This window comes from Mesocricetus auratus, unplaced genomic scaffold, assembly GCF_017639785.1.
Source record: "Mesocricetus auratus isolate SY011 unplaced genomic scaffold, BCM_Maur_2.0 Super-Scaffold_100008, whole genome shotgun sequence".
NCBI classification, from domain to species: Eukaryota; Metazoa; Chordata; class Mammalia; order Rodentia; family Cricetidae; genus Mesocricetus; species Mesocricetus auratus.
The window spans coordinates 81,077,499-81,104,571 of record NW_024429192.1 but is presented as its reverse complement, the minus strand read 5'-3'; the positions used below and the strand labels follow the sequence as shown (position 1 = coordinate 81,104,571).

At 51.6% G+C, this 27,073-nt stretch overlaps 1 protein-coding gene across 5 annotated transcripts in view; it reads left to right on the top strand.

Moving 5' to 3' along the window:
* Tnrc18 (trinucleotide repeat containing 18) overlaps window positions 1–25,499 on the top strand; it is a 91,907-nt gene extending 66,408 nt beyond the window's left edge. For all 5 annotated transcript variants that reach the window (XM_013120452.3, XM_013120450.3, XM_013120451.3 and 2 more), the window contains 12 exons: window positions 7,699–8,126; window positions 11,142–11,291; window positions 11,749–11,890; window positions 14,064–14,181; window positions 14,626–14,701; window positions 14,821–14,929; window positions 16,222–16,338; window positions 16,925–17,092; window positions 17,427–18,793; window positions 22,155–22,391; window positions 22,970–23,044; window positions 23,979–25,499. In XM_013120452.3, the coding sequence (XP_012975906.1) occupies window positions 7,699–8,126; window positions 11,142–11,291; window positions 11,749–11,890; window positions 14,064–14,181; window positions 14,626–14,701; window positions 14,821–14,929; window positions 16,222–16,338; window positions 16,925–17,092; window positions 17,427–18,793; window positions 22,155–22,391; window positions 22,970–23,044; window positions 23,979–24,185 (3,194 nt within the window). In that variant the 3' untranslated portion in view covers window positions 24,186–25,499. The remainder of the gene's footprint in view (window positions 1–7,698; window positions 8,127–11,141; window positions 11,292–11,748; window positions 11,891–14,063; window positions 14,182–14,625; window positions 14,702–14,820; window positions 14,930–16,221; window positions 16,339–16,924; window positions 17,093–17,426; window positions 18,794–22,154; window positions 22,392–22,969; window positions 23,045–23,978) is intronic.
* The last annotated feature ends 1,574 nt before the right edge of the window (window positions 25,500–27,073 follow it).

Genomic DNA, 27,073 nt, shown 5'->3' with positions numbered 1-27,073 from the left:
CAATCTCTAGCTAGGGGAGAGAAAGAGTGGCGGAGAGGGTGCAGAAGGAGGAAAAGGGGAAGCATTGTGTGTCCGAGTCACTGGAGAAGGTTTGTGTGTCTGGTAGGGCAGAGGGGTGAGTGGCCTCTGTGGCCTGAAGCTGGCAGCTGGAAGAGCCAGGCTTGGCAGGCTGTCTTAGTGGGCTCAGGGCATGACAGGATTGGGGCCTCGCTTCCGTGAGTTCAGGCCATGTGTCCCTGATGAGCCCCAAGTGTGCTTTCCCCAGTCACCAGATCCACGTGGTTCCTGGGGCTGGTGATAATGTAGCTCAGCCAACAGGGAGCTTGCTTGGCCTGCACAGAACCCTGCACTCTGTGTGTGTCCAGCTTTGATAAACCAGATATGGTTGTGTATGCCTGTAATCCCAGCACTTGGGAGGCAGGAGGACGACCAGTAGTTCAAGATCATCTTCAGGTATAACACAGCGAGCTGAAGTTGGAGGCCAGCCTAGGATATATGAGTCCCTGTCTCATGGTGGCCGCAGAGAAGGCATGAGGCCTATCTGGCTGGCAGAGGCTGTGGCAAGGAGTGTTCCCGGAGATGCTCCCAAGTCATCCCCAGTTCTCCTGCCAACAGCACCTTCTTTTGACCCTAAAATTCACCACCAATTGCCCTGCCGTCTTGAGGCTTTTACGTTTGCTATACCTTGTTCTCCAGTGTGGTGCCAGCGCCACAAGCAACTCCAAGGTATCAGGGAAAGAAAGACCAGACGTCCAGCTGTTTGTACTAAGAGAATGCATGTGCTGCCTTTATTGCCAGGTGTGTGTGTGTGTGTCTTCATTGCAAGTGCTTGTAAGAGGGAGGAGCTTTATATACAGGTTTACAGCACAGTGGAAAAACCCCAGGTAGAAGAGATCGTTGTTTTCCTCCTGCTGAATGTTGATGTCAGAGGGTCAAGGCCAGGGCAGTAAGCCAGGGCTAGAAAACAGAAAGCACTTGGACTGGAAAACAAGTTGCCCTTGTAGGCTGACCAGCAACTCACGGAGACCCCATGGGACTGGGGCCCAACACTCCAGGTGTCAGGTATTTTGACATACATGTCAAACCACTATCATTTGTTTCCGTAGGTGATCATTTATTTATTTTCTAACAGCTGCACATGTATAAAAGCAGTGTATCTACACAAAAACGGGGGGGCAGTGTGTCTTGGTCATACATACCACCACTCAAATTATTATTTAAAAACATTATTTTTAACTGTACTTTTATTTGCTTTCTAAGTGTCTGGGTGTGTACCTGCCACAGCAGGCACGCTGAGCTCAGAGCTCCTGGGAATTGTACTCAGGTTGTCGGGCTTGGTGGCAGGCGGGCACCTTTTTCTGATGAGCCGTCTTGTTCATCTCCCAGTTGTTTGTTCGTGCATCTCCGACCCTTCCTCTATTTTCCTGGCGTGTAGTTTGCTCAGGTCTTGTCTCTTGAGTGTGAAGCCTCCTGGAAATTGTACCAAAATTATCCTGAGCCTGAATCTTCCTTTTCTTGGATTTAAGGCCTTGGGGCATTTGAATAATGTATGAAGATTGTCTGGAGCTTGGGGCGTCATTCTCTGAACCCGACACAATGCAGGCCACCTCTCCTCCCATTCCATCGGGGTATCCTACATCCAGTTTTCTCCACTGTCAGCTTCGAGCTTCAAAAGGAAACCTTCCCACTAGGGCAGCTCTATCCAGAACATTCTCTGGTCCAGCCAGTCAAGCATGATTTTGAGCGGCCAATAAAGATCGCAGATGTTTTAGTCTCTTAGAGTCTTCTGTTGGGTCATATCATCACCTGCAAGTACTAGCAAAGGTTTCCCTCATCAGGCCAGTTTACTCTTAATGATTTTTAGAGGCACAAGCTTCTCAATACCTACTCAGTCATATCCACACGCAGTGTCAAACATACAGCCCGTTACTAGACCACTAGACTGAGTCTTACCATGGAAGCAATGAGTGGAGAAGAAGACCCCTCTCCAAGAACAGCAAGCTCTCTTAACTGCTGGACACTCTCTCCGACCCACATTTTTATGGATCTTTCGCCCTTGTGTATGTGCACCACTTAGGGCAGATGAGAGCGTCAGGTTCCATGGAGATAGATGGAGTTACAGTTGATTGTGAACCAAACTCAGGTCCTCTGGAAGAGCAACAGATATTCTTAACCACTGAGCCATCTCTCCAGCCACTGCCCCCCTCCCCACCCCCATACTCTTAATGTCTTTAGGGTCTGTAGTAATTTGTCTTCTTTTATTACCGATACATACACCCCTTGAGTTTGGATATAACTTGCCTGTTGCATTAATCCCCCATTTCTTCCATTCTTTTCCTTCCTTTCTTTCTTTCTTTCTTTCTTTCTTTCTTTCTTTCTTTCTTTCTTTCTTTCTTTCTTTCTTCTTTTTCTTTTCTTTTTTCGAGACAGGGTTTTTCTGTGGCTTTGGAGGCTGTCCTGGAACTAGCTCTTATAGACCAGGCTGGTCTCGAACTCACAGAGATCCACCTGCCTCTGCCTCCCAAGTGCTGGGATTAAAGGCGTGCGCCACCACCGCCCACTCTTCCATTCTTTTTTACATTTATTTTGTGTGTTTGTATGTGTGTATGGACTTGCCATGGTGCTTGTGTGAAGACCGGAAGACAGCTCTTGGGCCGGGCGTTGGTGGCGCACGCCTTTAATCCCAGCACTCGGGAGGTAGAGGCAGGTGGATCTCTGTGAGTTCGAGGCCGGGCTGGACCGATAGCCTCCAAAACAATACAGAGAAACCCTGTCTCGTAAAAACCAAAAAAAAAAAAAAAAAAAAAAAAAAGAAGAAGAAGACAGCTCGTGGGAGTTGGTTCTCTCCACAGCGTGGGTCTCGGGTTGGATTCAGGTTGTTAGACCGGACGGCAAGCTTCCTTACTTGCTGAACCAGCACGACAGCCTGTGTCCATTGATCTCTGTTCTTTGCTTCCTTCCTTCTTTTTTCTTTGGGTATGTCAGTCATTTGTAGTCACTTCCTGTTTTGCAGGGTAGACACTCGGGTGGGTGATTTGAGATCTTATTCTTTTCCAATAGGAACATTGTTCAAAACACAGCTTGGGATGTGTCTCACACATGTTGATGCTTTTGGGAATGGATTCTCATTACTCGGGAGTCGTAAATATCTCTTGTGACTCAGACGTTTGAGGGTGGCTGCTTGGCCGTCCTTCGGTTCTTGGCTCAGATCCCATTCTAGTTGGAAAACACATTATTACTTCAATGAAAAGACAGTTAACCTGAAGTAAACACGGAATGCGTACTGACATTATATTGACTGTTAGCCACACCACTGTGATTCTGTGTATTCAGGCTTACTATTTTCATCATTTTGCTAGAGATACGTGCTAAGATCTGCAACTTCAATTTGCAGAATTTGATACTGCTTCTTTTAATTCTGCCAAATTTTGCTTTACATATTTCTAGCTCTGTTATTGAGTGCATACAGGTTTTTGATTATTTTGTTACCCTCTTTATCATCATTGTTAAAAAGCATTCCTTTCACCGGGCGGTGGTGGCCCACACCTTTAATCCCAGCACTCGGGAGGCAGAGGCAGGTGGATCTCTGTGAGGCAGAGGCAGGTGGATCTCTGTGAGTTCGAGGACAGCCTGGTCTACAAGAGCGAGTTCCAGGACAGCCTCCAAAAACATAAAGAAACCCTGTCTTGGAGAAAAAAAAAAAAGCATTCCTTTCTTCTGCCTGGGAATACATCTTGTTCTAAAATCCACTTTTATCTGCTATTACATAGCCATTCTGGTGTTCTTTGACTTTTCACAAATGTGTTATTGTGTAGGTGATGTGTCCATGTGACCGCGTGTCACAGTGTGCATGATGGAATGCGAGAACTGACTCCTGAAAGTTGTCTTCTGCCCTCTGTACATGTGCTGTGCATACACCTGCCCTCCCTCCCAATCCTCTTGTTCTAACCAGCTATTTCTTTCTGTCTTTCTGGATTTACCTATTTCTGATGCTGTGTAGAAATGAGGCCCTGTAACACATGGCCTTCTGTGTTTTGGCATCTTTCATTCACCACAATGGTTTTTGAAGTTCATCTGTGTGGTAATAGTTGCTAGCACCTCATTGTGTTTTATAAGCCGCATGGTACATCTCCATACCACATCTACTTGTTAGTTGATGCATATTTGAGTTGTTTCCATTTTTAGGCGTTTATAGCTAATAGTGCATTAAATGTCTGTGCAGGTGGTTTTTTTAATGTGTGAGGAAATGTTTTTAATTCATCTGTACTGGAGTTGAGTGATTTGGGAAGTTCGTTTAGCCTTTTGAGGGACTAATAATCCTTACCTTTTTGTTTCTGAAGATTTATTTTTTTAAGTGTGTGTGTGTAGAGAGACAGAGACAGAGGTGTGTGTGGAGAGAGAGGGAGGGAGAGGGAGGGAGGGAGGGAGAGAGAGAGAGAATGTGTGGTTAGGTTATTATGAGCCTCCCATATGGGTGCTAGGAACTGTACTTGGGTCCTCTGCAAGAGTGGTGTATGTGCATGACTTCTGAACCATCTTTCCAGCCCTGTTTATTTCTTTTTAGGTGTGTGTGTGTGTGTGTGTGTGTGTGTGTGTGTGTGTGTGTGCTTGCCACTGCCTGCATGTGGAGTTCAGAGGACAACTTTATAGGTTGTTTCCACCCTCCACCTTTGCATGGGTCCTGGGGATCAAGCTAAGTTGACTAAGCTTGTGCAACAAGGGATTTAACCCATTGAACTATCTTGCTGTCTATTCTAGTGGCATTCCTGTTGCTGTGAGAAACTATCCTGATAAAGACAATTAGAGAGGAAAAAAGTTTATTGTAGCTCACAGTTCCAGTTTACAGTCCATCAAAGCAGGACAGGGACAGTCAAGATGGCAGGAATATCACGTAGCTGATCACATTTCAGTCACAGTTAAGAGCAGGGAGAAAAAAACGAATGCATGAGCTTTGGTGTGTGGCTTACTTACTCCTGTGTAGGGAATAGTACCACCCCACAGACGAGCCTGATCCAGAGAGTCCCTCCTGAGGCTCTTTCCCAGCGATCACAGCTGCGTCGACCTGTAAGGACCGGTCTTAATCAGCTCCTTTCAGCTCTTCAGCAAATTTCTTATTTCCAATACTGCAGTTTCCAGTTAATTGTTTCTATGATGGTCTTATTTCTTCAGTGAAACTTCCATGCATTGGAAACTGATGTTGGGCTGAGAATTTGGCTCAGTAAGTATAGACTATTTAGCATGCACAGAGCTCTGTGTTTCACCCACACATAAGTAGGTGCGATGGTGAGCATTGCTCTAGAGGTGGAGGCAGGTGGATCAGAAGTTCAGGGTCATCCTGACGCAGTGAGTTTGACGCTGACATGGGTAACCTGAGGCAGGGGCAGGGGTTGGGATAGGAGTTGGCTTCTTGCTCTCATTCTGTAGCCCAGGCTGGCCTGAAACTTGGGGTTCTTCCTGCCTTAGCTTCCCAGGTGCTCAGGTTACAGGCATAAGTCACCATGCCTTAGCTGCTGTGGCATCGTCAAGAGCTCATCTTAGGGTCAGGTTCTTCATGTCTGCTTTGTCAAGGGAGTGTGAGTTTGTGTCTCAAGCATTATGGACGAGAAGTTGCTCAAAGTGAGACCTTTATTTTTTTTTCTCTTCTCTCAGTAAATGGAGACTTAACAGGGCTAGTGTGGTCTCTCTAGTTTTTTTTTTTTCAAGTTGTGCATGTGGTGTGCAGAGGCTGGAGGATAGCATCCAGTGTGTTCCTCAGGTACTCTCCACCTTTTCTGAGACTGCACCTCTCACTGACTGGAACTCCCTAAGTAGGCTAGGCCAGAGCCCCTGTCTCTGCACCCGCAGCTCTTGGGTTACAAGTCACTACCATACCTGGTTTTTTTACATAGGTGCTGGGAATTGAACTCCAGTCCTTGAGCTTTCTCCCTGGCTTCCAGGTCAGGTTTTGTTGTCATTCCAGCTGCTTGGGATCTGTCCTGTGGCTGGTTGGTCGCAGGGCTCATTCACAGGTGTGCCTAGGCCCCTCTTCTACTCTTTTCTTTAGGTCTCTCTTTCCTGATTTCTCAGATTAGGATTCATTTCTTTTGCGCACACACCCCGTACTTCCTGCGTGCCCCCGATTCCTGAGTAGGGGTGCAGGCGGAGGTCCGAGCCTTGTGGCTGCATGCTTTTCTTCTAAGAGCACTGTCTCCAGTGGTCTAGTGTTTCCACAAAGGGGCTGCACATTGAGGATGACCTTGAACTCCAGTCCTCCTTCCTCTGCCTCCCAAGTGCTGAGATTATAGGCCTCCACTACCAGGCAGGTTTTATGCTCTGCTGGGGATGGAACCCAGGACTTTGTGTAGGCTAGGTAGGCTAGCAACTCTTTTTTGCTGATTTTTGTTGTTGTTGTTTGAGACATCGTTTCTCTGTATAGCCCTGGCTGTCCTGGAACTCTCTCTGTAGACCAGGCTGACCTCAAACACAGAGCTTCACCGGCCTCTGCCTCCCGAGTGCTGGGATTAAAGGCGGGCGCCACCACCGCCCAGCTGTAGGCAGCTCTTGACTACTGTGCCACACTCCAGAACTGCCAAAGCTCAACAAGCCTGAGGTCCAAGGCCTGAGCCCTCCTCATGTACAGGAATGCCCCCCTCCCTCCACCTCCAGCTGCATCCCTGTCATGTCATCAGGGAGACGCTTATTAACAAGTTAACTAACATGACCTTTAAGCTTTGGAGGGACGTCTCACAAGCACCCCCATCCCTGCCACTGTGGCTGCCTCTGAGAGGGCTGTGCCTCCCATGGGGGTCCCTGTGAACAGACTGTCTGGGTGTCAGTGGGGTTGGGCCCTCAACTCCCCTGCTGGGGGCTGCTAGCCTTCTAGGGGACTGTCAACCAGATAGGCTATCTGGTCTGTGAGGTGATAGACATATCTTTTAGCCTTTGTTTCAAAGGGACATGCCACCAACTGAGCTCCTAGAATGCTTCCCCTGGGTGCTGGCTCTGTGCTTAATTTGAGGTTTTGGGACAGGAGAGACCTCAAGAGAACTCAACTTTTTCAGGCCAGGGCAGGCTGGGATAGGGCACAGCATGGATGGAGACGCTAGAAGTTTGGGGAAGGACTGTTTTGATGGCAGAGGAGCTGTGAACAGAGAGGGAACACCCTGGGGATCGGGTGGTTGTAGCATTCCTGTGTTTCCCAGGTCAAGGTTGTTGTGCCCTGGGCTGAGAGAACAGAGTCTTACAGATCCAGGGAATAAGGAAGAGGGTCACCTGAGGATGAGGGGAGGGGCGTTTGAGGAGCCTCCCAGCAAGGAGTGGGCCTGGGTGATTAAGGACCCCAAGAGCAGGAAGGGAATCCGTCAGAGGGTAGGAAGATGGGCCTCAGGCTTGGCTGTCTCCACTGCCCATGCAGCCCTCATGCCAACCTGCCTGGTTCTGGGTTTTTCTGAGAGGTGGTAGAGGCATATGTGGGCCTCCATATTTTAGTAGTACTCTTGGGGTAAGGGGTGGGGAGCAGCCATGGGGTAGAGGAGAGGGGAGTTGGGTGAGCCCTTGTCTTTCTCTGAGCCTCAGTTTACCCCCTCCTACTAACAGGAGAGTGTGCTGCTGGGTGGGATGGGTCTCTGGATTTCTTGCTGGTGGCCTTGCAGGCCCAAGAACAGGAAGACCCGTGGTGACCCTACCCATCGGCCCCTACCTACTCTTCACCACATCCAGGTACAGAGTTCGAGTACACAGACTCAGAGGGTGAAGTCAAGGTTCCCAAGCAGACACCTGCTGGGCTGCTGCGGCCCAAGAAGGGGGTTGGGGAGCCAAGTCAGTCTGCGGCTGCCCCTGTCCCCGGCACCCGGGCCTCCGGTCCCACCAGCCCAGACAAAACCAAGCTGGCCTCAGAGAAGGGACGAAAAGCCCGGAAGATACGTGGCCCCAAGGAACCTGGCTTCGAGGCAGGGCCAGAGGCCAGTGATGATGACCTGTGGACGAGACGCCGGAGTGAGCGCATCTTCTTACACGATGCCTCGGCTGCAGTCCAGGCACCCAGCAACACAGCACCGGCACCCAAGCCCAGCCGATGTGGCAAGGGTGGTGCCCCGAGTCCACGCAAGGACACCGGCAGAGCCAAGGACAGGAAGGACCCCAGGAAGGTAAGGGTTCAGCACAGTTCCCCTGGTCTCCGTCCTGTGACTTTGAGGTTAGCAGTGTGCCCATGGAAGGTCCCACCATGTTTGATGATCAGGAGGAACCTGGCTTTCTCCTCCTGTTCCTGAAAGAGGGCCTGAATCTCTCACTCATCATCAAAGAATAAATCAATACCTGGGACCTGTGTTAACTCTAACAAAATAGCCAACACAATTTATAAAGAAAAGAGGTTTCTGGGTTAGGTGACTCTGATTATTGGATTAGTATTTGTGTGTGCACGTGTGTGTGGGTCTTTTGTGTGTGACATAGCACATGTGTGGAGGCCAAAGGTTGACTTAGTGGAGTCACTTCTCTCCTTTCACACATACGTGGGTTCTGATGATCAAAACACAGACCACCAGGTTTGTATGAAAAGCTGTTTGCCTCCCGAGCCATCTGATCATGTCTGGTTTAGTTTTTTTTTTGTTTTTTTTTTAAGATTTACTTATTTATTGTGTATACAGTGTTCTGCCTGCATGTCAGAAGAGGGCACCAGCTCTCGTTACAGATGGTTGTGAGCCACCATGTGGTTGCTGGGAATTGAACTCAGGACCTTGGGAAAAGAAGTCAGTGCTCTTAACCTCTGAGCCACCTCTCCAGCCCTCTGGTTTAGATTTTTAGACGGGATCTCCTATAGCCCAGGCTGGCCTTGAACTTTTGATCCGTCTGCCACTGCCACATGCATGTGTAGTCTCGAGGTTTGAAGCAGAGGTTCAGTGTGCTTATTCCTGAGCAAGCCTTCAGCAGACGTTTGTAATGGCAGCAGGTGTGGGTGCCGCCTTCTGTGTCAGTTTGTTGGACACCTAGGTTATTTCCAGTTCTTCATTTGGATGTCCCTGTTTGAAAGAAGTTGGCTAGTTCCCACCCACCTGCAGGGGGTGTGCCTAGATCTCTATACTGAGATACCCAGCAGGAGGAGCCTTCGCTGCAGTCTGGGAAGTCTCACACATCCGCAGGTGGCCGGGCAGCAGCTAAGCCATTTTAAATGCCCTTCCGGGAACATTGCTGCTAGAACTCATTGGTAAGGTTTTATTGTTGTTCTTGTTGGGTTTTGATAGCATTTGGATGTGTACTTAAATAAAGCTAGTCCCGCCATACCATGGGACAGTCCTCAGCAAAACAGAGCCTCTGTAGATAAATACCAGTGGTGCTTGGAGGGGACATTTCTTATAGGACTTTAGTGAATCTTTGTTGAACAAAACAAAATATAGAGTGATTGCCTATATCTCTAGGCCTAGGCCTAGAATCCCCCAGGGAGGGGCTGGGGTGTGACTCAGTGGTAGAATACCTGCCTAGAATCCCCCAGTAAGGGGCTAGAGACACAGCTTAGCAGTAAAACCCCCACCTAATGTGCCCAAGGCTCTGAGTTTATGAAACATCCCCAGTAAAGAAAACAGAAAGTTAATACGTGAATGTTTCTGCGTGGTTACCTGGCTGTGTGCACCTGTGGGAAGTTCTGTAATGATATACAGGCTGCCAATAGAAGGGTTGTGGTAGAAACTCTCAGATTTTAGCACGTCTTATGTTTGTCTATTGGTACAATAAATTACACAATAATGGTAGAAACTAATTGTGAGGGCTGGCACGATGGCTCGGTGTGTAAAGCCTGTCAGTTAGTGTGATCCTATGCCTGACGATTGCCTCCCTGAGTTCAATTCCCAGACCCTGTGTTGTGGGAGGAGAGAAGTGACTCTGGCAGGCTGTCCTCTGCCCATCACATGCACATTTGGCACAAACATGCCCTCATTCACACACATACATGCACACGCACACATAGTAAACGTAAAAAACTTAATAAAAAATAACGAGCTGGGCGTTGGTGGCGCACGCCTTTAATCCCAGCACTCAGGAGGCAGAGGCAGGCGGATCTCTGTGAGTTCGAGGCCAGCCTGGTCTACAGAGCGAGTTCCAGGACAGCCTCCAAAGCCACAGAGAAACCCTGTCTCGAAAAACCAAAACAAAAAACAAAAAAGTAAAATAAAAAAACTGGAGATGAAAATCTAGAACACTAGTATGATGGAGAGAGGAGTGTCAGCCCTGACTCGGGTGTGACGTGGCGAGAGTCCCATGGGCATGGGAGGTGCTCCACTATCAGGGACCCTGCAAGCTTCAGGGCTTGCGGGGAAGAGATTCATGCAAGGTGAAGAATGGAACTCGTTTATTTCTCTTACCTGTGTAAACACAGTAAAACTTGAAAGAGATTTCTTCCACATGACAATCATCACAACAAAGCTTCCGGGATGGCTACATCTAACCAGCAAAGCACCTGTGTGGGCTTTGCCGTAAGAATGAGTTCTATTGGCTGAGAAACAGAGCTCAGGGCTAGGGCCTAGGGGATTGTAATAAGCACAGGGATGAATTCTGCGGATGGAGGGTGCAGAGCACCTGGGACCTTTCATAAGGAAGGGTTCTCTTCACTGGGAGACAAAGCTCAGGATAAGGGCCTAAACAATGCTCAGGATATTGGGGGATTTGGGAAGGCTGGCTCCATAGAATAGCAAAAGTCCACCAGGTTGTTAGACAACATCCACCCCAGCCTCCCAGGTGGAAAGGTGTCAATCATTTTCTTCCTTAAGAGAAAAGGCCTGGGCAGAGGCAGATGGATCTCTGTGAGTTTGAGGCCAGCCTGGTCTATAGAGCGAGTTCCAGGACAACCAGGGCTATACAGAGAAGCCCTGTCTTAAAACCAAAAGGAAAATATATTCAAGCAGCTTAAGAACAGAATAGGATCTGAAGCTACAGATGTTTGCTAATAAGCCAAATTCTCATGCTTTCTTTCTTTAAAACATTTTTCTATTTGTGCACATCAGTTCATTTGTTATAGTAAATAAAGGTAATTTGAATTAAAAAAAAAAAGAGAGAGAAAAGGCCTGGACTTTCTAACATGTTCTGGGAGCTGCATCTCCCTCACCCGCCTCCTCGCCCGAGCAGCTGGGCCCTCCATGCCCTCTGACAACTCTACCTTCTGTTTTCTCTTCTAGAAGAAGAAGGGGAAAGAGGCTGGGTCAGCAACCACGCTGCCGCCAGCCCGTGTTCCTGCCTTGTCTGACTCCAGGGCACCTCACACAGGGCCCCTGGCCACTGCCAAACGGAGCAAGGCCAAGGCCAAAGGGAAGGAGGTGAAGAAGGAGGTAAATTGAGGCTGGATCGGGGCTCAGTTCCAGGAGTGGGCATCAGTGCCCTCGGCCAAGCTTCCTATCTTATTGGGGCCTAGGGGCACCCACACTACTGCCCTGAGACCTGTTCCTCAGCAGTGCTCCCCTTGGGGACCCTAAGGCTTTTCTCTGCTGACAGAGGGCCATGGCGTGCCTGGCTGTGCCATCACCTACTCCCATCGCCCAGTTTTCCCTCAACTTCATTTTACGTGGCCACAGCTCAGTTTCTGCAAGGTTGTGGCCGAGGAGTCTGCTGTGGTAGCATGAGGAGGGCACTGAGCACTGAGGACCAGGTACCCGCTGAGTACACAAGGCTTGGGCTGCAGTGCTCATATTCGTGGCCTCTGCAAATTGATCATGGCCCTGGATTTCCAAGGAATGACAGGATGACCCGGGCCCTGTGCAAAACCATCAGTGTGCGTGTTCTCCCCAGAACCGAGGAAAAGGGGGTGCTGTGAGTAAACTGATGGAGTGTATGGCAGCAGAGGAGGACTTTGAACCCAACCAGGACTCGAGCTTCTCTGAGGATGAGCACTTGCCCCGAGGTGGGGTCACAGAGCGACCTTTGACTCCAGGTGGGTGTTGTGAGAGGGTGGGTCGGTGTGTGCGCACGGCTTCCCTGGAAATGTTTAGACTGAGGCCGGGGCCGCTTCGCTCCAGCTTAGTCAGCCTGTGGTGTGGACAGGGAGGGATGGGTACTCAGATAACATGTTGACCTTGGGGTGGGCAAGGAGACACACACAGTGTCTCAGAGACATAGGTCTCCACATAAGGGCTCCATGTGTCTTACTATAAACCTGGCTGTGCAGGAGGCAGGGAGACAAGCAGGTAGCTACTGACAGCAAGCCGCAGCTACCTTTGGACAACATGGGGGTGGGGAACAGAGACAACTTAGAGGGTGATTGGAGTTAGGTGGGAGAATGAGTAGAATGTGGAGGTGGGTCGTGTGAACGGATACGTAAGGATGGAGGCGTGAAGAGGTGGGGCTGATGTTAGGGGCCCACAGAGGAGCTGTCTGTAAGGTGGGTCCCAGGAGTGTGAGCGGCCACACACTTGAGTTTGGTGGATACAGTTTAGAGGTGTTTTAAGGATGCCCTGAGGAGGTTACTTGGACCCCGGGGTCTGAGCTAGGAGGAGGGAAGCTGAATGCGAACTTTGGGGAGCAGGTTGGAAGAAGAGCTAGGCGATCACTGTTGGGATATCTTAGTCGTTCTGGCCTCACATATGTGTCTAGGTCACAGCACTTACCTCAGAGGCACTCTGAGGCCATGTGATGGGCCGTGAGGGTTCAAGCTACAGCACGTTGCCCCAATTGTCATGCCCTGTGCAGTACAAGGGTAGAGTGTTGCAGCCAGGGCCCAAGGGGTGGCTGAGACCCAGGAGGTCTCCCCTTCACTGTGTTCTCTGCTGGCCAAAGCACCTGGCACTCTCAAGCCCAGCTTTCGGTGTGTGGTGTTCCCACTGCCTGTGAGCATGCGTGTAGAAGCCCGTGGCACAGAGAAGTAGGTTTTTCTTCCATTGCTAGACTCCAGAGCTGCCTGATTTTATTTATTCATTTGAGCTTCACACAGGCTGAGCCACAACCTCAGCCAGTGTTTCCGGCTCCTTATTCTTGGATTTTAGGCAGGCAGTCTGGTGGAGCCACACCCCAAGCCCCACACAGGGAGAATCTAGGCAGGTGCTCTACCACTGAGCCACACCCCAGCACCTCACTGGGGGATTCTAGGCAGGAGCTCTACCACTGAGCCACATCCCAGCACCTCACTGGGAGATTCTAGGCAAGTGCTCTACCACTGAGCCACATCCCAGCCCCTCACTAGAAGAATCTAGGCAGGTGCTCTACCACTAAGCTCTGCCCTCAGCCTTTTTTCTAACTTTTCAAGGTAGAATTTCACTAAGTTGCCCCAGCTGGCCTTGAGCTTACTGTGTAGCTTGACCTGGCCTTGCACTTTGAGTCTTCCTGTCTCTTGCATCAGAGGAATGACAGACCACCATCACAGCCCCAGTTGGGCTCTTTTTCATGTTTGCCTCTGACAGGGTCTTTTTTTTTTTTTTTAAAGAGGCCAAGCTTTATTTCTCCTCAGCCATTTTTTAAAAAAAATTTTATTATGTATACGGTGTTCTGCCTGCATGTATATCTACATGTCAGAAGAGGGCACCAGATTTCATTACAGATAGTTGTGAGCCACCATGTGGTTGCTGGGAATTGAACTCAGGACCTCTGGAAGAGCAACCAGTGCTCTTAACCTCTGAGCCATCTCTCCAGCCCCTATGACAGGGTCTTACAGAGAAGGGAAAGGGAAGGACTAAGGAGACCTGGGGTGGGACGTCTGGGGGGGGGGGTTCAGGTGGGAAAAAACACCATTCTAGGGACATGGCAGAGGGGTCTGGGCTCAGTGTTGGGGGAAGGTATTCTTACCATCTGTTGGGGGCTTCACAGCCCGGGACCTTGAGTATTGATCTGTGGTATGAAAGAGTTTGCTATGGCTTTCATTTGTCTGAGGCCTTCCTAGTTGTCTGTAAAGGCTGGGAAGAGGGACTGCCCATCCCCCACCCCATGTGCACATGGGACCCAGTGTGTACGGGGACAGCCATGTGCACACACACACCCTGCAGCTTTTTCTGGACACCCCACAGCCTTCATTTCCTAGAGAGGGGGCCTGTGGTGTCCCGGGCAGGCCTGGGGTGGTTTTCCCTAGCATTCTCTGCTACCGGCTGGCTTCCCCTTCACCGCTCACCTCTCTGCAGCCCCCCGCTCCTGCATCATTGACAAGGACGAGCTGAAGGACGGCCTGCGTGTGCTGATTCCTATGGATGACAAGCTGCTGTATGCGGGGCATGTGCAGACCGTGCACTCACCCGACATGTGAGTGACTTCTGTGGGGTTCTGGCTCCGCTCCCACGTCCACGCCACTCTGAGCTGGGAGAGCAATAGTGTAGGGTTCTGAGGGGTCACTAAGGCCAGTAGCTAGGAGTTGCCCCAGGGTAGACCCCCAACCTCTGTTGGGTGGAGCTAGGCCTCTTGGGGCCCAGCAGGAAGTGGGGAAGTGAGGTGTGCAGCCCTCCTTTGGAATTGGGGGGGGGGGCTCTGGTTGGACATGCTTTCCAGCCCCTGAATTATATAAATGAGGAAGCTGGATTCAGGAAGAGGAGGAACCCAATCCACATGCACATAGTAAGTTAATAGACACCGAAGCAGAATCCCAGGGACCGGGCGGCAGAGCTGGCAGCGGTGGGTTTGGGGCAGCGCAGCCTCTGGAAGGGGCTTCTCTGGCCACTGCCCATCATACTTTTGGCTCTGGCCTTGCAGATACCGTGTGGTGGTGGAAGGTGAGCGTGGGAACCGTCCCCACATCTACTGCCTGGAGCAACTACTGCAGGAGGCGGTGAGTGGGAGAGGGAAGTTGACTGCAAGGTCTGGAGGGAGGGGCTGCGAGGCTGTGGCCTTGCTCCTGATCACTGCCTTCCTAGTCACCTTCTGACCCTCAGCCCTGCCCTCTACCAGATTATAGACGTGAGGCCGGCCTCTGCTCGCTTCCTGCCCCAGGGGACCAGGATCGCCGCCTACTGGAGCCAGCAATACCGCTGCCTCTATCCGGGCACGGTGGTCCGAGGTGAGGCACCCCTCCTCCCTAGATCACCCAGCTGCTAATCAGTCATCATCAGTTCATCTGGTCAATGTTGTAGAGGCAGTTGCTGGTCTCCATAACTAAACTCCAGGGAGGGCTTCCTGGAATGGCTTGATCCGGGTGCTATGCAGATGAAGTACACGGGCCTCAGGCTCTTGGCATCCCACCTGTGGCTACACACCAGCTTCTTGGGAAGGTTTTTTTTTCATGTCCACATATCCCATGGTCAGAGAATGTCTCACTCTCCTGGTTCCCCATGTAGGTCTGGGGTAGGGGTAGGGACTGACTTGGCTCATAAAGTGTAGGATTCCCCTCTCACACATTTGGTCCTTCCTCCCCAACTGGCCAGTGCCACGAGGCCTGTGTCTTTGAGAAATTGGACTCAGCATTTGCATATTGGGAAGGGGCTGGTGTGTCCCCATGTTCAGTCTAGAGCTGTGCGAATCTTTCCATTCATACTGCTTAGGCAAGCTCCTGCGCTAGGTATCGGGAACGCTTCCATTCTTGCCCTTGTTGGCCTCAACTCCTTCCAGACAAAGACAAAGCCAAAAGCATCCAGGCTTGGTGGCACAGGCCTGCCACCACAGGTACTGGGGAGGCTGAGGCAGTAGGATCACAAGGTCAAGGCCTCCCTGGGCTGCAGAGTGAGTTCAAGGCCAGTCTGGGCAACTTAAGTGAGGACCTGTCTCAAAAAATAAAAGTAAGCCGGGCGTTGGTGGCGCACGCCTTTAATCCCAGCACTCGGGAGGCAGAGACAGGCGGATCTTTGTGAGTTCAAGACCAGCCTGGTCTAGAAGAGCTAGTTCCAGGACAGCCTCCAAAGCCACAGAGAAACCCTGTCTCGAAAAACCAAATAAATAAATAAATAAATAAATGAAAGTAAAAGCAGAGCTGGGGATGTACTCGCCTGGTGTGCAGTGAGACTACAATCAGCTGTGACCGCCCCTGTGGAATCTTCTGGAATGTAGGCATACGTCTCACTTCCTGTCTTTGATATTCAGAGCTGATGTACTGCTCTGAATATGCTTTTGCAGAGCTGTTTTGGGGAGGGTCTTAGGTATGAGCAAACCCAGATACGTGCACAATCCGCCCTCTCTGCCCCCTAAAGTCTAAGACAGACAGCCAGAAATGAGAAAGCTGGCCCTCCGTCCATGACCTGTGTGGCTCGTAACACCCACATCTGGACAGTTGTGTGCACACCCCAGGGTCCTCTAAGGTAGTGCCTCTGTGAGCCGGGCTGCAGTCCCAGGAGGCCCCCTGACCTGCTTTACCCTCAGGGCTGCTGGACCTGGAAGATGACGGAGACCTGATCACCGTGGAGTTTGATGATGGGGACACAGGCAGGATTCCCCTCTCACACATCCGCCTCTTGCCACCTGACTATAAAATCCAGTGTGAGTGATGAACCTATGGCATGGGGGGGTGTCCCTGAGACCCCAGCTGGGCCCACACATCCGGGCCCTTGCCTGGCTACCCAGTAGCATATTTTACCTGCTTACTGTTACCCAGGTTCCCTCCACATGTCTCTGGGCTCAGTTTGGCATTTGATTCTCTCTTTTTTATTTATTTGCATTGCTGGGGCTGGAACCCAGGGTCTTGTACAAGCTAGCCAGGTGATCTACCACTGAGCCACACCCCCAGCTCCTTACTGGGGGATTCTAGGCAGGTGCTCTACCACTGAGCCACACCTCCAGTCCATCACTGTGGGATTCTAGGCAGCTGCTCTCCTCTACTGAACTATACCGCCAATCCCTCACTGCTGCATTCTAGCCAGTCTAAAGCTCTGAATGCTGGTGGGTGGGCAGGAAGCTTCTGCACGAAGATTCCCCTGAGCTCTACCACTGAGCCACACCTCCAGCACCAGAGGATTCTGGGCTCTACTGCTGAGCTCCCTAATGTGGTTTGGCTGCAGGGTCTCCCTTCTGCATGCCAAGAAGCCTGATCAGTAATACCTGAGCCACTGTCTGCTTTGTTCTGCAGGTGCTGAGCCGTCCCCGGCACTCCTGGTGCCCAGTGCAAAACGCCGTAGCAGGAAGACCAGCAAAGACACTGGGGAGAGCAAAGAAGGGGCCACCACAGGGCCTCAGGAGGCTACAGGAGCCAAGGCTCGAGGGCGAGGACGGAAACCCAGTGCCAAAGCCAAGGGCGGTAAGTTTTCTCTGACTTGGGAGGTACAAGGATGAGACCGCTGTTAGAATTGAATGCTGGGGCTTCCAGTGAATGACCAGTCTTTGTCTTGTGAGAATTCTGTGCTGTAGGGCAGTTTTGCCTGGTTCACTTACTGATTAGAGAAGTTGGCGAGCATTTGAAGGGCCTACCCTGGGGCTTACACAGGGAAGAGCCTTGCCTCCAGGTCCCTGCCCAGGGTTCCACAAAGGCTTTCTGACTAGGATCCCAGCTCATCCAACAGGAAGTCCCGCCTTTCTTCCAATACTCCTTCCAATTCCCTACCTTTGACCTCTGGTTGTGATCTCTCTATCAGACAGAGCTGCTGTCCTGGAGGAAGGGGCTGCCACAGACGAAGTCCCCAGTGCTCCCTTGGCCCTGGAGCCCATCAACACCCCAAGTTCCAAGAAGAGTCCCCCAGAACCAGTGGAAAAGCGAGCGAGAGCCCCCAAAGCTCGTTCAGTCTCTGCACAACCCAGCCCCATGCCACCCACCTTCTCCAACTGCCCAGCTCCTGAGCCCTTTGGGGAGCTGCCAGCCCCCACTGCAGCCCCACTCATCAACATGCCTGTCACCATGCCTGCCACGCGCCCCAAACCCAAGAAGGCTCGGACCGCTGAGGGGTCAGGTGCCAAAGGTCCCCGGAGGCCAGGGGAAGAGGATGAACTGCTTGTCAAACTGGACCATGAGGGGGTCATGTCCCCCAAAAGCAAGAAGGCCAAAGAGGCCCTGCTCTTGCGGGAAGATCCAGGGCCTGGGGGTTGGCCAGAGTCCACAGGGTTGCTCAGCCTGGGTAGCTACCCACCAGCTGTTGGCAACAGTGAGCCCAAGGCCACCTGGCCCAAGACTCTGGATGGAGACCTCACTCAGGAGCCTGGGCCAGGACTTCCTTTAGAGGATCCCGGCAACTCCAAGAACCCAGACAAGGCCCAGGCTGAGCAAGATGGGGCTGAGGAGTCAGAGACCACTAGCAGCAGCAGCAGCAGCAGCAGTAGCAGCAGTAGCAGCAGCAGCAGCAGCAGTAGCAGCAGTAGCAGCAGCAGCAGTAGCAGCAGCAGCAGCAGCAGCAGCAGCGGTTCTGAAACGGAAGGCGAGGAGGACACCGAGAAGAGCAGAGAGGACGGCCGGGGTGCAGGGGGCAGGACCTGCAGTGCCGCCAGCTCCCGGGCATCCTCTCCTGCCTCCTCCTCGTCCTCCTCCTCTTCCTCCTCCTCCTCGTCCTCCTCTTCCTCCTCCTCCTCCTCTTCTTCCTCTTCCTCGTCCTCTTCCTCCTCGTCCTCCTCTTCCTCTTCCACCACAGACGAGGACTCTTCCTGCAGCTCTGATGACGAAGCAGCCCCTGCACCTGCTGCCGGTCCCTCCACACAGCAGCCAGCGCTACCCACCAAGGTGTCCAAGCCACCTAGCAAGGCACGCTCCTCAGCTCACTCCCCAGGCAAGAAGGCACCTACTGTCACCCAGCCCCCACCCCAGCCCCCACCCCAGCCCCAGCAGACTCTGCCACCCAAGACCCAGGCTGGGGCTGGGGCCAAGAGCCGACCCAAGAAGAGAGAAGGCGTGCACTTGCCTACCACCAAGGAGCTGGCCAAGCGGCAGCGTCTGCCATCCGTGGAGAACCGACCTAAAATCGCTGCCTTCCTACCCGCCCGGCAGCTTTGGAAGTGGTTTGGCAAGCCCACTCAGGTAAATTTCCTGGAAGGGAACTATGGGTGCGGGTAGCCTTGAGTTCCAGAAGAGCTGGATTCCAAATCCATTTTAGTCCATAATCCATGTCCTGTAATAGCGTGGCCCTGCCTAACCTGTTCCATACTCTTCCCTTCGGAGCTCAAGTATGGTCACTGCAGGGACCCACACAGGCCCTCCTGCGACGCTAAGGTCAGAAGGAGGGGCCCTTCCAAGCCCTTCAGCAGCTTGCCTGCTTGTCATTGCACCTGCCTCAAGGTCAGCTGTCTTGAAACCTCAAGCTCAGAGAACTGAGGGCCAGTTCTTAGCAGCAAGCGACCAGAGTCAACACCTTTTGCCTGGCTCGCACCCTGTGTAGCCCCTGAGCTAAAAGTCCATGTGTGGTGCGCCGGGGGTCACGGGTCCCACCTCTATCATGACAGTCGGGGCTGGTCTTCCAGAAGCAGGTTGCCAGCACGCCCCACCCCCTACACGTACAGAAATTACACATACATGTATATGCGTGTGTCCACACCTGCTCGTGCAGGGGCACCAAGTGCTCACACAGATCTATATTCAGGCACATATGTGCATGCATGGGTGCTATTATGGAATGAATCTAAGCACGCCAACCCTCCCACCCCCCAACCAGCCACACACTACAACATGCTTCATCTGCATAGTGACGCCATGTCCGATGTTGTAGAAACTTGGGGACGGTGGTCCCTGGCTATAGGAAGTGAGTCACTGGTGGATCCCGCGTATGTTATTACCGGTCATTTTCTGCCTTCCTGGTGAGCTGTGAAGTGGGTAGTTTAGCCTCTGTCACATTCTCTCATTACCATGTGATCTGCCCCAGCACCTAGGGCCAAATGACCATGGACTAGGTCCTCTGAAAACATGAGCCCAAAGTAAATGTAAACCTTTTTTAAGGTTTTCTTTCCCTCCTTCTCCTCCTCCTCCTTTTCCTCCTCCTCTTTTTCTTCCCTATCAGTTATTTGGTCAGCAATAAGAAAAATAACTATCATAAATAGACCATAGAGCCAGGTGGTGGTGGCGCACGCCTTTAATCCCAGCACTCAGGAGGCAGAGGCAGGCAGAGCTCTGTGAGTAGAGGCCAGCCTGGTCTATAGAGTTCCAGGACAGCCAGAGCCACACAGAGAAACACTGTCCTGGGGGAAAAAACCATAAATAAATAAATAGACCATAGACACATGAACACTGTACATAGGAATACTCAGGAATAAAGGCATATGTATCCACATCTACATACATGGAATATATATGGGACAAGGTTCATGTATACATGCAATTCTCAGTGGAGGGTATTGTCAGTAACTATTCTGGAATCTTCCATATAGAGTATGATACAGTCCACCACATACCTGTGGGTAGAAAGACACAGAGCTCCAATATGTTGCTCAGATTTCCCTCCCAGTAACAAAATACTCAAGGGTGAACTTGAATTTCTGATTCTCCTGCCTCTGTGCTGGGATTACAGGCATGCACTACCATGCCATTTATGACATACTGAGGATGGAACCCAGGGCTTCATGCCTGCAAGGTGAGCACACTGCCAAATTGACCAGTGCTAGACACCATTAACTTTAGTCTCCGGTGAAGTGTTGGGTGCCATAGTGGAGAGGCATATGTAAGTACAAACTTCTCATACCATGACCAGGAAGAAAAGAAAAAGAGGGAAAGTCCTGGCTTGAATTTCCTTGAGGGCATACCTTAATGACTTAGTAACCTTAATGACCTAGTAACCTTGGTGACCTAGTAACCTTGGTGACCTAGTAACCTTGGTGACTGAACCCTCACTAGCCCCACCTTGCTGTGTGCTCACCACTTCTAGTAATTCCATCCGGGGCTGCCAGGACCTAACCCGGAGCCTTTGGGGACAATTGGTAACTGAGCCTTAGTAGCCAGGCTCATATGTGGGGTTTCCCTATCCAGAGACCCACCCCGGGTTTGCTCTTAGCATCCTTGTGCCAGGATAGGGTCCCCAGAGCTGTGTTGCAGCTCTGAGGAGATGCCCCTATTGGTTGGAATCTCTTTTCTACCCAGGTGTGTTACCCTAACAGGTTTAGGAGTTGGGAATTAACATTGACAGTTTGGGGGGTATTTGGTGATCTCCTTCAGGGTTCAAGGGGACCCTGGCTTGTGTGTGGTGTCAGCTCCTAGGTTCAGTGAGGCTGGAGGGGTGGGGGTGCAGTAATGTCAGAATCAGGTCTGTTTGGGGAGGGGTGCATTCTTTATCCCCTTCCCTCCTTTCCAGCCTCCCCTCTCCCCTCTCCCATCCCTCCTGGATTTTCAATGTCAGACTGATGAACTCCAGGTTCAGTGAGAGACCCTGTCTCAAAAAAATAAGGTTTAGCCACGAATGGTAGCATGTGCCTTTAACCCCAGCACTATTTAGGCTGAGGCTGGAGGATCTCTGTGAGTTCAAGGACAGCCAGGGCTACGTAGTAAGACCCCATCTCAGAAAAGGAAAAAAACACAAGAACATGGCTCAGAAGTTGCTAGACACTTGCTGTTCAGTCATGAGGCCCAAAGTTGGAGTCCCAGCACCCACATTGTCGGCTCCCAAATGCCTGTAACCTCAGTTCCGAAGGCTCTGGAGCTTTTCTTCCGCCTCTGTGGACATCTGCACACGCACATAGACTCACAAAGACACACATAAACAAAGTAAGCTTTTTAAAAAAAGATTAGATGGCGAGCAATAGGGGAAGACACCGTTGGCAGTCACACCTGTGTGTGTACATCCATTACATGACCATGCACATGTGCTTGCAGACAATGCACTCTCTCTAAAGGAAGACGAATAGGTGTGTAGCAGAAAGCTTTTGTTGCTGTGAGAAAATGTGAGATAATCAACTTGTGAAGAGGGAAAGTTTGTTATGGTTCAGTGTGTCTGCCTGCCATCCGTCGGCTCTGGCTCCATTGCTTGGGTTTGCACTAGAGTAGGAGCATGAGGTGTAACAAAACTGCTCCCTCTTGGCTGCCAGGAAACAGGAAAGAAGCAGAGGTGTGATAGCTCATTAAACGCTGTACCTCCAGTGACTGCTTACTCCCCGTTAGGCACCAAGCTCTTATGGGCCCACTCCCTTGGTAGTGCCACTAGCTGGTCATTAAATAAGCCCTCAGTGTGTGGACTCAGACTTGGGGTGGGGTGGGGCAGGCGGTAGGGTTGGGACTTCCAAACTCAAGCTAAGGCATGCCTTCCATGCAGATCCCCAGGATTGGTGGCAGGTGACTTAGGTTCAGGATTAGGGAATCCAGGCCTCCCAGCCAGGGCCTGGCTGGTGAGGTGCCTGGCCTAAGACTCCCGTGGGACTGGGCACAGTGCTTGGCTCTGGTCCCTGACTAACATATCCCACAGCGGCGAGGCATGAAAGGCAAGGCTCGCAAGCTCTTCTACAAAGCCATCGTGAGAGGCAAGGAGATGATCCGCATAGGCGACTGTGCGGTCTTCCTGTCGGCTGGTCGCCCCAACCTGCCCTACATTGGTCGAATCCAGAGCATGTGGGAGTCGTGGGGCAACAACATGGTGGTTCGTGTCAAGTGGTTCTACCATCCGGAAGAGACCAGCCCAGGCAAACAGTTCCACGAGGGCCAGGTGAGCTTTCCCTGCTGGGAACCCAGAGAGACCTGGTGTGTAAGGGCAGACCCTTAGTGTTTCGTTTCCATCGGTGTGGTAAAACACCCTGACAGAGGGAAGCAAGGGTTTTCTTTTAGCTGACAGTTCTACGTTACAGTCTGTCTCTGTGGGGACAGCTGGGCACATCACAGCCACAGCTAGGGACAGAGAGAGTGAATGCATTCATGATTAACGCTCAGCGTGGTTCTCTACTCAGAAAGTCCACAGTTCTCCATGCAGGGAATGGTGCCGCCCACAGTGGGCTGCCCCTTCTCACCCCACTTAACAAGGTAACCCCTAGCAGATGTGCCCACAACTCAGCCCACCTAGATGGTGCCTTACTGAGACTCTCTTCCCAGAGAACTCTAGATGCTGTCAAACTGACAGTTAAACACGAACCGTCACACAGCTCAGGCTGGGCATCTAGGTGCTGAAAACAATGGCCCCACAAGCGAGGAGGTTGAGTCCAAGGGAGCTTGTTTAGTCAGCCTGAGATCTCAAATGGTGTAAAACAAAGCTCAGACTTACCCCACCCCTTCATCTATCCCCCCCCCCAGCACTGGGACCAGAAATCGGGGCGTAGTCTCCCTGCAGCCCTGCGGGCCTCCAGCCAGAGAAAGGACTTTATGGAGGTAAGAAGGCAGCAGGGGGCTGGTGCTGGGGTACAGGTTTTGTCCAGATGGGGCAGGCTGAAAGCTGTCTGCTCTGCTCCTCCAAGCTCCTCTTGTGTCTGTGGCTCTGTGCTACTGGGGTCCCTTTCTCTGCCCCACCTGCCTTTGGCTCAGTAACTCTTTGTATCATAGGCACATCTGTTCCTCTTTTCTTCTGTCGTTTCTCTTGTTTTTATTTCTTTTCTGTGTTTGCATATACCGATGTTCAGACCTGTGGAGGGGAGTGTCGTGTGGGTGTGGGCCCACCATTGGCTTCCTTGGTCATCAAAACCAGATCCTACTAGCCAGCTTGCTCCAGAGGTCCCCTGTCTCTTTCTCTTATGAGGCTGAAATTGCAGGTGGGCTACCTCATCCACCTGCTACTTACATGGGCTCTGGGGATCTGAACTCCGGTCCTCATAATTTGCTGCTTGTAAGATGAGGACCTTAGCTGGTCGTTGGTGGCACACGCCTTTAATCCCAGCACTCGGGAGGCAGAGGCAGGTGGATCTCTGTGAGTTCGAGGCCAGCCTGGTCTACAGAGCAGCCTCCAAAACAATACAGAGAAACCCTGTCTCAAAAAACAAAACAAAACAAAAAACAAAAACAAAAAAAGATGAGGACCTTAACCCAAGGCGTCAGCACAGGCCTCTATGTCCATTCTTAACTTTGGGCATTGTCTCTTCTTGTCTCCTCTATTTATTTCTCCCTTCTCATGTCTTTTGGTCTCAGTCTGTCATTGTCTCTGGGTCTTTTTCAGTCTCTATCTTGCGGTCTCTGTCTGTTTCCATGTTTTCTGTCTCTATCTCCATGTCTTTGTCTCGGCCTCCAGGTCTGTACCCTTAAAGCATCCCGGGGTCTCCCTGATCCAGGAGGGTTCCCTGTAGCCCCTAACACCTACACCGTGTCCCCACAGCGCGCCCTGTACCAGTCCTCCCATGTGGATGAGAACGACGTTCAGACAGTGTCCCACAAGTGCCTGGTGGTGGGCCTGGAGCAGTACGAGCAGATGCTAAAGACCAAGAAATACCAGGACAGCGAGGGCCTGTACTACCTCGCGGGCACCTATGAGCCCACCACAGGCATGATCTTCTCCACAGACGGCGTGCCTGTGCTCTGCTGAGCACCGCCTCCCCGGCAGGGCCCACGGAGACCCCTCCCCACCACTGCCATGGCGCGGGACCATGTGTGTTGTGTGCATGCCAGTGTGCTCGTGGGCGTGTGCATGTGGCCAGGTGGACGCCCCGGGCAAGTGCGAGTGTGTACATGTGTGTGCCCGTATGCATGCACGTGTGTGCGCACATGTGCACACATCTCTAGACCCTTTCTGGTCATCCCCTGGTGCCCTCATGCTGAGACACCCCTCCCCCTCCAGCTATCAGGGTCTGGCTCTGCTGTCCCATCAGGGTCACCTCAGTGGGGACTTCCCTCCAGCACTTTGAATGCGCTTGATAAGGCTGCCCTCCAAGCTCTGGGCCTGTGTAGACTTTCTGACTCTGTGGATGGGGTGACGGAGAGTTCCAAGGACCCAAACTGATGCTTGGTATAGAGGTCAACCACACCCAGCATGGAACCCATCGAAAGCCTTCCATCATGGGCCGGAGGCCCCAACGCCAGCCAGCTTCACCAATCAACACTGGGCATCTGGGCGCCTGCATGCCCAGCCTCCACCCTCTCAGGACAGCCTGGACTTGGGGAACAAGACAGGGGAGGGCATCCCAGGAGCATCACCATACCTGGTGGACCCCCTAGCCCAGACCCTTACACTACAGAAAACCCCAATGGTGCTGAAACCCGCGCCCATGCCCGGCACGGCCCGCCCGGCCCCCTCCACCAGGAGGATCCGAAAGGTTACCTGTACAGTTTATTGTAGCCTGCCCCTGTATCATACACCTTTAAATGGAGTCAACTTTTTAATTATATATATAAAGATAAATATATATAAATATATATATAAACTTTTTAAAACTGTGAAAAATAGCTATGAAATTATAAAAAAACACATTCTGACGTGCAGAATATTATTTTTTATTTCCTGTTAGATTGTGAGTGTCTAGCACCGGCTTCATGCCTTCCCCCAACTCCCCTGCACCCTCACCCCTGCCCATGTGTACTGTATGTGCCCCCAAATGGACGAGAGATGGAGACAGATGGAGGGGCCCCGAGCCCAGCCCCCAGCTCGGCCCGAAGCACTTAACCAGCCCCCCTGTGCCTGCCAGACCCCAATGGGGTCCCCGGAGGCTTTGAGCAGACAATCTTGAAGGAAGGAAAAGCCAGACTTCGGTTTTGTTTTGTTTTGTTTGGGGGGGGTAATTACTGTTTCCTGATTTTTTTTTTTAAAAAACCGTTTCTTTTGGAATTTTGTTTGTTGGCAAATTCTGTGTGATCTTTTTTCATAAAAAAAAGAAAGAAAAGAAAAAATTTAATTGGAAAAATATTATGGGTTGGAGTGGCTTATTTGGGAGCCTGGGATCTTGGAATTGGTGTGGAGGATCCAGGGTCCTTGTTCTAGAACACCTAGAGAGAAGAGACTAGAGCCACACAACATTGTCTTTTAGTGACAGAAGCCCCACATGCCGGGGCCAAAATCCAGGTACAGCCTGGAGCTGCTGTACTGGGCACAGAGATGAGCGTGGTCAAGCGTTTCAGAAAGTTCTCGAAGCCAGAGTGGTCTGTTTTGGAGATGACCCAGTTGTTAGGAGCACTTGTTGCCCTTAAAGAAGTTCCAGGTTCAGTATGCAGCACCCACATGGCATCTCATGACTGTTTGTAACTCAGTTCCAAGGGATCTGACCACCCTAATCTGACCAGGCATCCCTTGGTACACAGGTATACATGCAGGCAAAAAATAATAATAAGATCTGCAGGATGGATGGAGAGGTCATGAGTAAATTGCCTGCCTGGATCCCAGTGCAGGGGACGGAGGATAACCTCCATGGCTAGCCACTCTAGCCAAACAAGCAAGCAGGGTGGCCTGTGGCGTCAAGCTCATACCTGGATGGGTCAGAGTTGCACACCTGTATCTGGGTGTGTGACAGTTCTGGGGCCTGTGAACCCTGTATTGAAGGACTGGGTACTGGCCAGCCACAAGTGTGAATCTGTGGATCGCTGCAGCCCTCACTCTGGGCTTTTCTGCTTCACAGCTGGGAAGAGGACAGGGTTGATGACAAATGTTAACGCCTAGCTTGAGGTTTGCTGGGAAGCTGAGTGACTCAGTGGATGGGAAGATCACGCTCGATCGCCGTCTGGCAGCCTCCTGTGGCATCCCCACCACCCTGGCCTTGATTCGTCAGGCTGCCCTAGTAGGGCCCACAAGGGTTGCACACCGTGTGAGTGCCCAAGGCTATAGGACTTCTGTGGCTCTTCTCCATGGCCCCATTTTCTGATCCTTTTCCTTGGGGATCCAGAAACAGAACAATGAAAGGACGCTTCTGGGCCTGGGGAGGTGGCTCAGTGAGTACTAGTGTTTGCTATACAAGCATGAGGAATGAGTTCAAATCCCTAGAAATAAGTTTCAAAAGTATGGCCAGTGGGTGGTAGCAGGTGGATTCCAGGGCCCTGCTGGCCATCCAGCCTAGCTTAGAACATTGAGGAGCAGGTGTGATTGAGAGACGGTAGGTAGGTGAGGAAGAGGGATGTGACAGTGGACATTGGATGTCCTTCTCTGGCCTCTGTACACACACACATGTACACCATGTGCATGTCACACACACAGAGTAACCTGCCTCTCGGCCCCAGGCGGATAGCGCCTGGACCAAGCCACACCCCTTCCAGTGTGCCAGCTGCATCCACCTCCCATTCTCACGGAGCCAATGGTCACCAAGGCCAGTGCAAGCCACAGATGCTCAGCACTAGGCACAAGAGCAGGCTCCTGACCAACCATCAGCTCTAAAAACAGCTCCGGGCAGGTGGGGCTGCTCAGCATTGTGGAGAAGACTTAACCCACCAGGACCCTGTTTTAATCTCCCCACCCTCCCCAGTGGCTCAGTTCCCACCACCCCACCCACAAAC